This window comes from Haplochromis burtoni, unplaced genomic scaffold (assembly GCF_018398535.1).
Source record: "Haplochromis burtoni strain Fernald_Lab_line unplaced genomic scaffold, NCSU_Asbu1 Contig_332, whole genome shotgun sequence".
Taxonomy (NCBI): domain Eukaryota; kingdom Metazoa; phylum Chordata; class Actinopteri; order Cichliformes; family Cichlidae; genus Haplochromis; species Haplochromis burtoni.
The window spans coordinates 437,750-453,104 of NW_024582693.1; the positions used below are offsets into that span (position 1 = coordinate 437,750).

General features: G+C 38.2%; 1 protein-coding gene across 4 annotated transcripts in view; it reads right to left on the minus strand.

The window, feature by feature from the left end:
• Window positions 1-1,347: 1,347 nt before the first annotated feature.
• LOC102314425 (titin) overlaps window positions 1,348-15,355 on the minus strand; it is a 36,317-nt gene continuing 22,309 nt past the window's right edge. For 3 of the 4 annotated variants that reach the window (XM_005943319.3, XM_005943318.3, XM_042228563.1), the window contains 8 exons: window positions 12,609-15,136; window positions 12,299-12,518; window positions 9,845-10,055; window positions 8,754-8,942; window positions 8,426-8,660; window positions 7,707-7,786; window positions 6,901-6,956; window positions 1,348-4,726 (listed from right to left, as the gene is read on the minus strand). In XM_005943319.3, coding sequence (XP_005943381.1) covers window positions 6,923-6,956; window positions 7,707-7,786; window positions 8,426-8,660; window positions 8,754-8,942; window positions 9,845-10,055; window positions 12,299-12,518; window positions 12,609-15,136 — 3,497 coding nt within the window. In that variant the 3' untranslated portion in view covers window positions 1,348-4,726; window positions 6,901-6,922. Of the gene's footprint in view, window positions 4,727-6,900; window positions 6,957-7,702; window positions 7,787-8,425; window positions 8,661-8,753; window positions 8,943-9,844; window positions 10,056-12,298; window positions 12,519-12,608; window positions 15,137-15,355 lie in introns of those variants that run through there. The other variant, XM_042228562.1, reaches the window with a different exon arrangement.

A 15,355-nucleotide genomic window follows, 5' to 3' on the forward strand; every position in this document is an offset into this window, starting at 1 on the left:
TACTAAATATTAAACATTATTGTGCAGCACATAAGATCAACAGAACACAGTGTGCTTTGAGGTAGGAGCCAAAAAGGGTGTAGTTTGTGGGTGTGACCACCCACCCTTTTTGGCTACTACCTCAAAGCATACTGTGTGCTGTCGATCTTACGTGCTGCACAATAATATCCAATATTTAGTATTTACTGTTATATTCACATAGATTATCGTGATGATGTTGTTTATTATATTGCTCTCTTTTTTGCTTGTTTTCTCTTTTTTCTTTCTCAACAGGTGATCGATATATATTTATGTATTTTTTGTCTGTTTGTTTTGTTTGTTTTTTGCCCTTTATCACCGTTCCTCTTCCCCACTGTTTTTCTTTCCCTACCTCTTTCTTTCTCCCTTTTCTTTCCTCCAGTCATGTCTGTCCCGTGTGTAGCAAGTGAAAATAAAATAAACAATAAAAACAAAGTCAATCAAATGGACCAATACGGCAAGGCCGGGATGGTCCATTTGGTAAAGTTAATCCGTTGGGCATCTTTCTTCGCCTGGCAAAAGAACCAAATGGGACAGGCGGGGGAAAAAAAAACAAAAAAACAAGTCCTTAAACATTCCTTCTGTCAGAAGCTGATGAAAAAATACAAAAATATTTTCCCTTTTGTTCCTTTATCTGTTTGTCATCAGTCTCCCTGAGTGTCTGAATTTAGTATGTCAGATGATGAAGAAAGAGATCTATCAGCAGCCTCATCATTCTCTGCACGAAGACTGTTAGCTGAAAGTACTGTATGCAAAAGTCTTGAGTCACCCCTCACTCCTTTATATTTTTCTTGGAAAATGGGAAATAGGTGCACTGATTTATTGAAACATGTATTCACAGAAATACAGTATGTCAGGCAAAAAGTTTGTATAGTTCTAAAGAACTTGAAAATCAAGATTTTCAGACGCTTTCCAGATAGGATTGTATGGTGGATCAAAATTTGATGACATTCATAATTGCAAACAAGATCTCCAACACCACTGGTTGAAATGGAGCTACGAGCTATGACAGAGCCTCCGCTGTGTTGTAAACTGATTTTCAGCCCAGTTCTTGTTTAAGTTTGGCATTGTTTGGCATTTTTCAGAGATTCAAATAAAGATATTTTCCATATACTGAAAGTAAAATAAGAACGTTTCAACAAAAAACAACAAAATATTTAAAAATGTAACATAAAATGTATGCTAGTAGTAGTAGTAGTAGTAATATATAAGGATCAAAGAACTATTTACACAAATAAATTTTAAGAATGAAAACAGAGAAAGAAAGAGTAAAAGAGAAAGCATCACATTTAAAACCAGGAGAAACAAATAGACAATGAACCTGAAATCTTATTGTTGTTATAGCTTTTATTCACCTTTACCTCTGCTGTCAGTAAGTTGTTGTGATGATGAGTTTGACTGACACCTTCTGTATTTGCTCACCTCGGTTACATTCCTCCATCTGACAGCAGTCAAGGGGTTATTACAAGAAACCTTCTTGTAAATGAAAACAACTGGAACATCCAGACTTTGTGTCATCAGACTGTCAGTCACTGTTAACACTGATGTTTATCAGCATTTAGTAAGTGTAAGTTGAAGCATAACATATTTAATTTACAGTTTACATTCTTTACCACAGAAATTTTGAAAACAGTGGTATATTTCATCCGTTCTCATTAGAAGGAAAAAAAAACCTGTGAGACAAATGATTTTGTAAAAAAAAAATCCTTTTATTTTAGAAAAATGTGACTGTGCTAGCTCACAATTACACATCATGTCTGAATAGTTTTTTCTCTTCACGCTATTATTGGGTGAAAAATTATGGCTTGTTAGGGTTATTTTAAATCAGTGGAAAAAATAAATAATATAAAGAAACTTTCAGAGTGGCCAGACAGATTTAATAATTGGATAGAAAGAAAGAAAATATTAAGGTATATAATATCCTTATTTATAGTAAAAGTTTATATAAAAGTGGGAAATTTATGGAAAAACACTAAAACAGAAACTCGGAGTATAGGATGATTTTTTTTTTTATCAGAAATTTACATTTTACATTTAGAACACTCAGGTTTGGTCAGAATATTTCCCTCCTGTGCTGGCTGTACTACATACCACATAGAAAACACAATACAAAACAAAACATGGAGGAAAACAGAAAGCCCGAGACCTGCATGCAAAACAATAGAACATGATCCATCAACTTTGCTTTAAAGAAGAATTTTGGGGTTGAGAAGCCATTTGAGTCACGACTGACATTTTGAAACAGGTGTTTTGGATTCAAGCATTCTAAAGTGACAAACATACACCAAGCTTAAACATATATGAAAACAAATATCAGTGGTTGTACTATCAACTACAGTTAGTACAAATCATTTAGTTCATAGCAACAAACAGAAAATTCAAGTACTTAAAAAGAGAAAACAAAGACAGATTTTAAGAGGCTGTTTTGCAGATGAGAACTTCTATTCTCTTTATTTCATCAGTCATAATAATTTGTCTCTCTGTTAGCACCTGGTTCATAAAACGGGAAGTCGTGAATTTTTTATAAATGATTGCTTTCATGTAAGTTAACATCTTGTGCAAACATAACAGCAAATGAATGAAATTTTCAAAACTTTCTCAGTGTAATTTACATAATATTATAATACCTCGTCAAAACCATAACTTCTTGGGGAAAGCTACTAACTTGTCAGTACAAAAAATACCTGATTTGACCACCAACACCTTCTCAGAACAAGTCAGTCACCTGTCTGAATAAGACAGTAACTTGTAACCTGTAAAATAATGTTTTACTCTGGCAGAACAATAATAGTTACTTGAAACACGATAGGAATTTGTTCAAGCAAGATAGTAAGATACTGCCTTAAGAAAACAAAAAGTACTATATTTATCAGAAACATAACACCTTGGTAGAAAACAATGTGTTGAAATGAGATAGTAACTTGTGCAAATACAATAATAAGAATATTAATTTCTTGAGAAAAGGAGAGGAACTTACAGTCATGAGAAGAAGAAAGTTTTCACAGAAGTGTAGTTTTGTGAAAAACCAAGTGAACCCAATGATTTACTGGCTTCTAGAGGGGGATTCTACAAGATGTATGGATGGAACTTAAAGTAATCGGTTTCTGTTTGACATTATCATGTCCCATCATTGTGTAAGAAATTTGGCCCACTCCTTTTCTTTGATGGTGCTTCAGCTCATTGAGTTTTGCACAGCTCTCTTAAAGCCCCACAACAGGATTTCAAACAGGTTGAGGTATGGACTTTGCCTGGATCATTGCAACACCTTCATTATTTTCTTTTTCAGCCATTCTGTTGGAGATTTGCTGTGTTTGAGATCATTGTCTTGCTGCATGATCCAACTTAAGTGCTGGACAGATGATTTGACTTTAGAATACTTTGGCAGGCAGACAAGTTCATGGTCACCTCAATGACTGCAAGGTCCCCATGTCAAGTGTCTGCAAAACAAGCCCAAATCAACACCCTTCCACCACTGTGTTGACGGTTGGTATGAGGTGTTTGTGCTGAGGTGCTATGATTGGTTTTCTCCAAACATGATGCAGTGCATAATGGGTAAAAATCTCCACTTTGGTCTTGTCTGTCCAAAGGACATTGTTCCAGGAGTCTTGTTGTTTGATCAGATGCAACTTTCCAAACCTAAGCTGTGCTGCCATAATCTTTTTAGAGAGAAGAGTCTTTCTTCTTTCTAAAAAGATTTGCTGAGATGTCCACTCCTCTAAAGATTGTGGCATTGTGTTAACATACATCTGAATGCCCAAGACAAGTAAAATGCCCAAACTTTTGCTTTTGAAGAGGTCACACTCACTAAGGATCACTGACTAAAATGCATTTAATTAGCAGCACCTGTCTGCTACTTACCCTCAAGAATAGATAGTCTGGAAGAAGACAGTACCTGCAGTGACTTATGACTTGTCAGAACATGACAGTGCCTTCTCTGAAGAAGAGAATAACTTTTTGGAGAATGATAACTTTCTTGAACTTCACAAAGATCTACAACACAATGACAGGCTATGCATGTTCAATACATCAGTTAATGTTCCAGCAAGCACTGACTAACAAATGTAAACATTCCCATTTGCAAAGTGACTGATTGGGCGAACATGAAGCAGAAGGGGAAAAAAAGGAATTTTGCTGATTCAAGCATGGTTTTATAGTGGGGATGTATATATTTAAAACAAGGGCTCTGAGATTCTACACATCATATCCCAGAAAAAGCTACCAGAGCAGCAAAGGCACTGATGGGGATGAGCGTTGCAAGTCACAGCTGTCCGAAAAACCACGTCAGAAAAACAGAAATTAATACCAAAAGACATATATTAAAATAATGTTACTGGTGCAAAAATTAAAAACTATACTTCAGACGCGCTTCTTTAATATGACAGCAGTGACAGGCAAGTTGGGATATTATCAGAAACCCTTGAATTTAAGCTAAGGTGAAAGTGTAAGACAGAGGTATGCAGCTGTGAAACTGTTGAGAGGTTAAAAAGCAGTTACTGAAGTCTTTGTACAGAATAAATAAGCAACACAGTGAATACAGGAAAAGTTGAAGTTTCAAGGTAAGAGAAGAGGCAACCTCAAGGATCCCAAGTTCATTTCAAGGTCCCTCAGAAGTAAAACACTGTTCTTAGAAAATAAACTCCAAGATTGTTGAACATTTGGTCACCTTCATCTCTACTCCCTTCCTCAACACACAGACGAAGGCAGGTTTCTGTAGAGAAATTAGGACATTTATGCAGGTCAATGAAACGTTTTTCATCACATAAACAACTAAACTAAGCTTTTATTGTGCAGGAATGTCAGCAAATCTAAGAAGAAAATCTGAGGAGTTAAACAATTCCCAAGCTGAGATGTTTGCAGTGATGCTAATCCCTTTCAGCCACTCTAGATAAAGTCTTACTCTTAAGGAAATACATGGTGAGAATTGTTCTCTACATTTCCATCAAATACTCATTCTTTGGTCAAGACTGGGAGGTCAGGAGATACTTTTGGTTCTATGTATAGTTAGACTCTGAGACAACTTTTGTTGTTTTAGCTATTTACAAAAGAATATTAAAGTTCTTGTAAGAGTTCACTTTTTGAGGGGTTTAATAGAAATAAAGCAAGAACCATTGAAGAATTAAATGTATTTGTATACATAGTCGACTGTTTTCAGACACTCAAATGCAGTTGAGCAAAACAATGAAAAGCTGGACAAAATTCATAATGTGTGTTCTTCTTCATTTAAGCAGATTGAATATGTGGAGATGGTTCCAAGTGAGGAATTTGGAAGCTGCATCTGTGCAGCAAAACAGTATGTCCTCAGACTGCAAGTAAAATAAATCCATCAGAGAAAACAGTGGGAACATTGGGCAAGCATGAATCACAAATGTGTTCATTCAGAGAACAAAACAACACACTGGTAAGTTCACCAACATTAAAACCTGGACCTTCACAAAAGACAACAGAGGGTGATGAGTCCATCTCCATGGAAAATCCCTTCACAAGATCCAGGCAACCAGGAAGTAGATACATGAATACAGAAAAATCACTTAATATAAAAAGATGAGTTCACAGGGAAAATCCAGAGGATTCCTGTATCGACAGAAGCATAGAGCTCAGGAACAGCGTTCTTTGGAAAAATGAATCAGAGATTAACCTCTAGCAGGAAAAGCTGGAGGTAACTTGGAACAAATCATGACCTGAAAGGCACAACACGAGCTGGAACACATTACAGTTGGAAAGCATAGATATTAATGGCTTCAAGTGGCGCTGCCGTTTAATGTTGATATGTTACAAGGCAGAAGAAAAAATATGTTATCTGTTCACGTTAATCCAAATGTAGGGAAACAGTAGAATATTGAACAATTAGACCTGAACCCAGTGGAGGTAAATTTCACTGTTGAAGACAAAACCAAAGCCAAAAAGAGCCGTGAATAAACAAAAAGTGAAGCAAAGAGGATATAACTTGTTTAGTCAATGAGTTCATTGTCCGCAAAGGATTCTCCAGAAAGGGTTACAAATCAACAATGTAGCCTTAGTTTTATTTGAGACCCTGAAAATAAAGGATGGTTTATGCACTGTTATTGTTAAACTGTTCAACTTAAAGTCTGAACTTTGAGTCTATATTAAATGGTAAATGGCCTGCATTTGTATAGCGCTTTTCTAGTCCATAGGACCCCAAAGCGCTTTACACTACATTCAGTCATTCACCCATTCACACACACATTCACACACTATATTAATCTTCATATTCATCATATAATCATCATATAACTTTAATATGTTCTGGGACAAAACTGAAATAACAAATTACATATTTCCCTAAGACATGGTCATCTTCATAGACACATCAAGAAATGTAGAAGTAACATTTATTTCAGCTGTACATGACCTGTACAGATGAAATCAGCTTAGCCAACATTTTCCTAGTGGCCCAATATTTTTCAGACTTTCCAAAACCAACGATTTGACTTTATTCCACTTTTGCTTTCAGACATTTTCACAGTTTGCCTGTTTTGTTACAAATCAGTGAACAAATTGGAAACAGCGGCAGCAGCCCAGGGTTGGAAATCAAAACCAAGTCCTAGAAATCTACAAACCTTTATTAAAAATGTAAAAGAAAAAAAGCAAAAGATTTATGTGTCATGAGAGGAGGAAAATTAGAACAATGCTCCTGGCTGGGTCTGGCTATATTGTCTGAATATAAGCCAAGATCAACCAAATATCAGGACAACAGGAAGGAATCGCACATGGTGTAGATTTGTCTGTGGTTCAAAAATTGTATTACCTTAGAGAATGGGGATATGTTTCAGATAATTACTATCTCTGCTGTCCTGTAGCTTTAACTCTGTCACATTTTCCAGTGTACTGTAAATACATTTCAGTGGGTGGGTTTGTTGGTACCTGGTCAGAGGCTGCTGGATGGTTATGTGCTGGAGCTCCCTCTCCTCTCCAGGAATCTGGTCCACCAAACAAGAGAAAATTGGATTAGTTTGCTGGTTTTGGCTGCTGACTGATGAGGTCCAAACAGGCGACTTCCAAACCACAAAAAAAAAACCCCAAATTAAACCGAAACATAAACAGGCGAGCAGAGAGAGGAAGGAGGATTATTGTTTGTATGTTTCTGCACATCTGAGGTCAGAGATAGTTTAAAGCCACCCGCCAGACCATTCCTGCTATTTTTAAATGTTTCCAATGTTTTTCCTCAACTCAACTCTCATCATGATGGAGATTAGGCTGAGTTTAAAGCAGTTTGTTTGGTCTGAAGCTTCTGCACAGGCCGTTAGTGTAACCGCTGAGGAAGTTTCACTGGGTTTTATTTCCCTGAGTACAAAAGATATTTTTCATACACTTCACGATGAGAGTTTAAAATCATCAACTTAACCACAAAAACCTACAGAGTAAACTCATTACCAGTGGCATGGAGTTTGGATATGATTTGTTTGAGTTTGGCTTTCATTCATTGTATTTTTCATTTTAACATTTATGTACAAAGCATTTCTAAGTTATATTGAAACATTCAGTTTTTTTCCGGTTGCACACTCGTTTTAGCAATTCAGAAATCATTAAATTCCTTGCTCCATGTTAGTCATAGTAGGATTAATCAGAAAATGCAGCTAACATGAAGATTATTCCTTTAGCTCTTTTTAAATTGGATGTTCACACCTTCAGCTTATGTTCACTCTACAAACAGCAATTAAAAAGCTTACATTTGAGTCTGTCGCACAAATTCTGCAAAGTGTTGATCCCTTGCGCACAGCTCGATTATCCTCAGGCGTTCTTGAATCTCCTGCAGAGAGGTTAGAGGTCAGCACAGAGAAAACATGTTTGTGTGAGAGTCAGTCTAGAGGAGAAAGAGGAAGGGAAGAACGAGGATGAGGAGTTCCTGCATGTAAAAATACCTGTCTGCGTAGTACAGACCTCCTGCTGAGACTGAAAACCTCTGATCCAGAAAAATGTCACAACAGTTGGCCGGCTCTGTCTGAGGTGTCAAATTGATTTTACTTGAAGTAAAGCTTTGTGTAGGAGGTGAAAGTCACTTCCTTTACCAGCTGCCCTGTGGTCCAGAACTATAAAAATCAAACCCATAAACTGGGTCCTCTTGAAAAGTTTCCTTTTCTAAACATTGCTGATGTTATAAAATCAGCACCCTTATTGTTCTTGATACAACATGCTCAGTAGTTACCCAATTCTATGCTACATAATAAATAAATGCTACTCCTAAAACTAAATAGAAATTCATATTTTTCAACTCAATATCTGACACTCAGCTTGTTTATTTAAGCTACCATTTTCACTATTTGAGGGCATGTTCATGGTGTTCCACAAGGCTCAGTTTTGGGCCCATATTTTTTTGCAAATGCAACAAATTCCCCCTGTATGCAGATGACACCCAGCTTTACGCAGCAGAAATGTTGCCTTTTCCTACCTCTTTACTGAGTGTGGTGTTTTGATAGATGTTTTTTATCTCTTCACTGCTGAGGTCTTTAGAATCGCCTACACTGGCAGAGCTGCTGAAGTGAGGGAGCCCGCGATCAGACTCATGGTAGTACTGGGGCACGTCATCATTGTAGCGGCGGTAGTACTGGGCAGTAACAGGGTCACTCTCAAACATCGGGTTGAACTTGGTGGCACGTTCAAGTGTTGGCAAACTGTCACCTCGCCTGAAAGACAACGCAAGTTCAAAAAGTTTGCTTTCTAGAAATGTATTTTTTCCCATTTAATTTGTTGTTAAAACTCCAATGATATTGTTGTACCGTAAGGGGTCCTCTGTGTCCTCCCCATCATACTGCTCTTGTAACGACCTAGCCAGGAAAAAGATAATCCCAGCCGCCACCATCAGGAAACCAGCCACTGAGGCAATGGCGATGCCCACCACCAATGGCTCGGAAACATACTCTTCACAGTGTTCACCACGATACCACCAATTTTCTCCAACACGACACCTGCAGCAAAGATTACAAATTTGTAGTACAAATTTGCAGTAAAAACACCAAAGATTATACTGAAATGGTCTAATGGTATGCTTTCAGGCTTTTTCAGCCCTCTTTTATTTAATATTTCTAGAACTGGCCTAGCAGTAATGTAAGCATTACATTAAGTAATATAATGCTGTAATTTCCATTCAGTATACAGCTGAACATCTAAATGCTTCTCAGATGTCCTTCAACCTAGGAACATTTTGTGTTCATATTATTTATATTCTCCAAAGTGCTATGTAGCTGTTTGCAGATGAAAAAGGTATTTATGTTTAAGAACAACTGAGACAGATCATACAAAGTGCCTTGTATTTTGTTATAACATTAATCACATATTCACAAGGGCCACAAAGGACAATTTAATTTTAGAAATATATAATGCGAATCAAAAAAGCTTAAAACTTAAAAATGCAATTTTGTTGATAAGAAAAAAATTATCGAGGTAATATAAGCAGCTTTTATTTTGGAGGTAGTGCCCTCTCTTAACATTTATCTTTAATTGTCAGAGACTGTGCATAAAAATACTGACTTCATATCATAAAAGATACTTTATACCAGAATTCACTACTAGCTAATTTCTACCTGCTGTACCTGCAAAGGATCTTTTTACTTTCAATGGGGAAAAAGTACTACCTACATCTGTATCTACAGGACATTAACTGCTTAGAAAGATGCATTTTATTTGAAGAAAGCTGACTGTTTTCTCTTTATTTTAAAGTCTTCAAATTGGTGCAAGCAGACATATTGCAGTATATTTATACATTGTAAACTAATTAAATATGTGGTAATATACTGAAGAATGAAACCAATGAGGCATAAAATACAGAAACATTGTGAAACAAGAACAGCGATATTTAATTTTCTCTTACCTGCAGATGGCACCCTTGCCAGGGATGATGTCACATTTTCCATCATTAAGGCAAAAATCGTGTTGCACCTCACAGATGCTCTGACATGGCAGGCCATCCACACTCAGATATCCAGCGTTGCACACACACTCTGCTTCACTTGACCACTGATTCACTATACACCTGGAAAACTTGTTACATGCCTGGAACTTACAGGGATCAGCCCGGTCACCTAAGGAACAAACAGTGGAAAATGAAAGGAGCAATTAGAAGACACAGTGTCATATGAAACCATAAGAAAGAGAAGAAGATGCCATCCTACATAAACAGAGGTAAGGGTTCAAAGAGCTCTAGTAAACTCCAGGCCTCAGGAGTCTGCATCTGGTCAGCACTCAAATGACAAAATGTTTGTTGGCCTGGTCTTAATAAAGACAAAAGCAGCACAAGGATAAATCAGTTTATGTTTATGTACTTCAGCATACCCTAGAAAGTGCTGGAAAATCTTAAATGCTTTTCTTAGGCTTTTTCAAGTCTTTTTTAACACAACAATCAATGACTTTAAATATTTCCCATGGAGACACCAGACCAACAACAAGAGTCCTGACTGTTTGTATCTTGGGAAAATCCTTAAGAGTTCAAGAACAACCAACCTAACTAACCTTTATATGACCCAATAAGGTTGACATGTGCTTGTGCAATGGAAAACCTGCCTCGAGAGTACAGGGAAGATGAGAGGAGTAAACTGATTATATGTACACAGTGAGTCCTGATGCAGTGACTCACTGCTATAGCTTAGGGTGATCAGGCAGTGAGGTGCTCCTCTGATTGGCTCAGACAGATTACAGAGCTACAGCTCAGCAGCAGAGGTGGAGGGAAGATGGAGTAATTCCTCCGATAACAGTAAATAAAATCTCATTCTTCTGTCGATAAATCCTAAACTCTGCTGAAATGCAAACATGTATGTCACTGGACTGGCAGATTGGGTTACATGTAAGTCTTGAAACACTATTACAGCAACAAAAAACTTTCTTTTTGGACCTCTTGGTGGCAAATTGTTAATGATGTGTTAAGTGATTGTTCCACTCAGAGTTGTTGTTTTTTGCCAAATTCCACTATTTTAAACTTACACCACTTTCTTAGTTTTGGACCTGTCAAACTACTGTCTTCCTCATAGGATTAGAGGCATTTTATATTCTCGTTGAATGTTATGATTCTGCAAAAATGTCCTGGTGCTAATTACATAAAAACAAAAATAATACTTTTCAGGAAAACGGGACAGTTATTTTAGCAACATAGTATACAGACCTAAAGAATTAAAAGTGAACCACAGTGTTAATCTGAATTTAACAAGTAAAATGATTTCTCCCTCCTTTTCTCCCTCCTACACCCGTTTACGAGCTTCATTTAACACATACGTCTTTACACTCCTTTCAAAACCCAGATAAGAATCCTCACTGTGTACACTTAAAGACCTGCAGTTACTGCAACTATAAAAACCAGTCTAGGCTCAAAGGAGCAGCTCTAAGCAGCGGCCATGATGATGTCCCATCAGGGTGAGTCAGTGTGTGCTGCTACTGATCACGTTTCTGCCAGACAGATTATCTCGGGTATTAGATCGCAGTCCTGACAGCTGAAGCCTGTCAGAGCTGCTCAGACACTGCACATACAAATTTAGGATTTAACAGTCTGAGGAGCATCATGGCAATAAGTGCACAAGTAAACAGTAGCTTTGATTTCATTTCTCTACAGCAATAAACACATCTGACTGTATTCCACTTTATTCTACATTAAAAATAACTTACTGGAAAAAGAAAAACTATCAGTACATGACTGGAAAATAAATTTATGTGTTCAGATTTTGAAGGTATTTATTTATTCATATAGGTATTGAAGGGATCGTTTCTGTTTACCCTGAAATTCAAGCCTTAGATGCATAAAACCATGAATCAACTGGATAAAATTTTTTAATTAATTCTGTACATTGTGGTTAAGTCGTCACATATAGAAGACAAATGTGTCCTGGTTTGTCCCTAACACCTAATCAGTTTAGGGATGTTGTTTTTCGTGAAGCCCACTGTGATCATAATTGAAATATGCTAAAACTGGAAGGCACTGATAGATACATTCAAGATGCTGGTCTCATAATTTTAGTAACTGTATTAAAATTCAAGGGTCTGTAGTTTTAGAGAAAAACATTTTCAACTTATGAAACAGTTATTTTTAATGAATGTAAACTGAATATTTTCAGAATAAAGATAACACCTCAGTGTCAGTTTTAGAGACCCATAACTGGCAAAATTAGCATCTTCATTAAAGCATTAGATGTAATTCTGCACGAGCCTGGTTCTCCCAAAGGTCCCTTCCTGTTCCCTTGTAACAGGAAGGAACCCACTATCGCAAAGTGCTCACTCATGTTGGTGGGGGGGTGGGGGGGTCATCTAATTGTTGGGTGAACTGATTTGAATTGAATCCTACCTGACTCAACATCAAGTGAGTACTTGTCAATTGCGAGGTTCATGGTCTGATAGGCAGTGTTGGCAAAGTCTTCCAAGATTAAATAGACAACATTGGTGACTCCTCTGTGTACTGGTTTACCAAACCTCATCCTACTGTTTACCACAATGCTGCCATTTCTAAAGTTAAGGATCTCCAGGTTCTGGAAGTTGTTCAGGTTTGACTCCAGGTATGGGACCAGCTATGAGGTGAAGATAAAGATGTGTTAGTAGCATGGCATATGAATCTAGAAGGTTCCTATTCACTGAGTCATGATTCTTTGAATCCTCACCAGCTGGAGGAAACGCTGCTCCAGAGCCTTGTATTCCGGGGAGCTCTTGTTGAACAGGTCCATTGAGAACACCATATTGGTCACCCTCAAGCTGAAGAAAATTGTTAATGCCCTGCCAGGTCGGGTTGGCAATGCAATGGCATCTAAATCAGAGGCCTGAGCTCCACTGGAGAAGCCACTGCTTTCCCCTTCAATTGACACCCCGCCATACTGGAAGACATCAAAGCTGACAGCGATGCTGGGCACATCAGAGACATCATGTTCAAAAGGTTGGAGTTCAGTCACAGGAACGTGGTCATCAACTTTCTGCACAGAGGAAGGAACAACGACTGCTGGTTTTGACTGTGGATCTGAAAATAGAGTGTGAACTGGGGTTTCACTAAGATCTTCATGTCTTGTGTCCTCACTGAAAACCACAGCTGGTTTTGACTGAGGAACCTTTGGAAGTGGTGTGTTTTTTGAAGCTTCATTAAGATCTTCATGGGTTCGATGCTCATGGTGAACCACTGCTGGTTTCGACTGACGACCATCTGAAGGCGGAGCCCTCACTGGAGCTTCAGGAACATCTTCATGGTGCTCATAATGAATCACTGCTGGTTTTGACTGAGGACCATCTGGAGAAGGAGTGCTTACTGGAGGTTCAGGAAGATCTTCATGGTTTCGATAATCATGGTAAACCACTGCTGGTTTCGACTGACGACCATCTAAAGACGGAGCCCTCACTGGAGCTTCAGGAACATCTTCATGGTCCTGATGACGAATCACTGCCGGCTTTGACTGAGGACCATCTGGAGAAGGAGTGCTTACTGGAGGTTCAGGAAGATCTTCATGGTTTCGATAATCAAGGTGAACCACTGCTGGTTTTGACTGAGGACTACTTGAAGATGGAGTGCTTCTTGGAGCTTCAGGAAGCTCTTCATGGTGTTCATGGTAAACAACTGTTGGTTTTGACTGAGGACCATCTACAGGTTCTGTGCTTAGTGGTGCTTCATTAAGATCTGTATGCTTTGTGTGCTCATGGTGAGCTACTACTGGTTTTGACTGAGGACCATATGGAGGAGGAGTGCTTGATGGAGCTTCAGGAAGATTTTCATGGTGTTCATGATAAATCACTGCTGGTTTTGATTGAGGAGCATCTGAAGGTGGTGTGATTACTGAAGTGTTAGTAATATCTTTATACCTTGTGTGTTCATGGTGAAACACTGCTGGTTCATTGTGAACCAGATGGTCTAACCTATCTGGAGACTGTGTGCTTATTGAGGATACAGTAAGCTCTTCATGGTTTAGTTGCTCATGATGAATCAGATCATCATCATCTGGCACTGAATCTGACACTCGAGTGAATGGCGAGTCCTTCTCTGGTGAGAGTGCAATGCTACTGTGGTGATCTGGCCTTACTGATGAAGTTGGGACTGGAGTAGTAGTTGTTGTAATGGCGATCATCACCTCATCCACAATCAGGTCCTCATTTTGTACTTTATTTGCTGGTGCTGTTGTTGTTGTCCCGATATGCTGTTCTTCCAAAATTTCAACCTGATCTTGGGCTTTTATTCCTGCCAGTAGCAGTTCAGGTTTTTCTGTAAGAACTTCAACTATTGGTGGTGCATCAGTGATGGCATCAAAGCTGAAATCACTGCCCGTGATTGTGTGTGGGGTAGCAGGGCTGTCCCTATCAGGTACTTTAGGTGGTCCAGATATAACTGTAACTTGAACATCTACATTCTCAGGTCCATTTTCTGCACATTGAGATTCAGTTGTAACCATTGAAAGCTCTATTGTTGTTTCACTAGGCACTTCCACCTCTTCAGTGGTTTTATGAAGCCCAATAGCTAAATCCGATGGTCCAGTAAAAACAGCTTCCTCCTGAGTCCAAGCCCCAGGTTCAGGAGAATCTGTAACTACTCCCACAGGGGTTTGAGGCTCAGTCAAGGAGTAGTCATCATACATGCCAGACGCTTCCACTGTTTGTACAGAAAACTCGACAGCCAGAATTTCTTTGGGAGAAAAAACAGGTGCATGAGTTGTGGTTGAGTATCGGGGATCAGTGCTTATGTGCGGAGTCACCAGGACCTCATCCAGAAAAGGTTTTTCAATATGTCCTTCTGACGATGCTTCTTCAAAAACAGGAGCTGCTGTTGCTTTTAAAATAAATTCTACTCCCATGTCAACCAAAACAGATTTCTTAGTAGTTAATGGTTCAACAGCAACCTCGCCTAAATCAATGTCCTCCTCTTCAGTCTCCTCCAGGTCAGGCGGTGGGAGCATGTCCAGGCTTCCACCTTCATTGTCACTGAATGTCACTGAAGTCTGCCAAATCCAAAGATCAGTTTCCTGGTCGTCTCCAGAGGACCCAGAGCCAGAACCATCATTCTGAGTGAGCCCAGGTATTGTCTGCTGGTTTACAGGAGGGGGTTGTCTGGCTGCAGAGGAAATTTGAGGACTGACAGCATCATTCTCTCGGTTGGCTTTGTCACTGGCAGGGGGAGAATTACTCAAGAGGAATCCCTCATCTTCAATTTTTCCATCACCTGTAGAAACGAGAAAATCAAGAACAGAAGAGGTTTATTATATATTATTATATATTCTTGTATATATATAAAATATCTAATATTTTATATACATATACATATATACATATATATACATATATACATATATATATACATATACATATATATATACATATACATATACATATATATATACATATACATATATATATACATATACATATACATATATATATA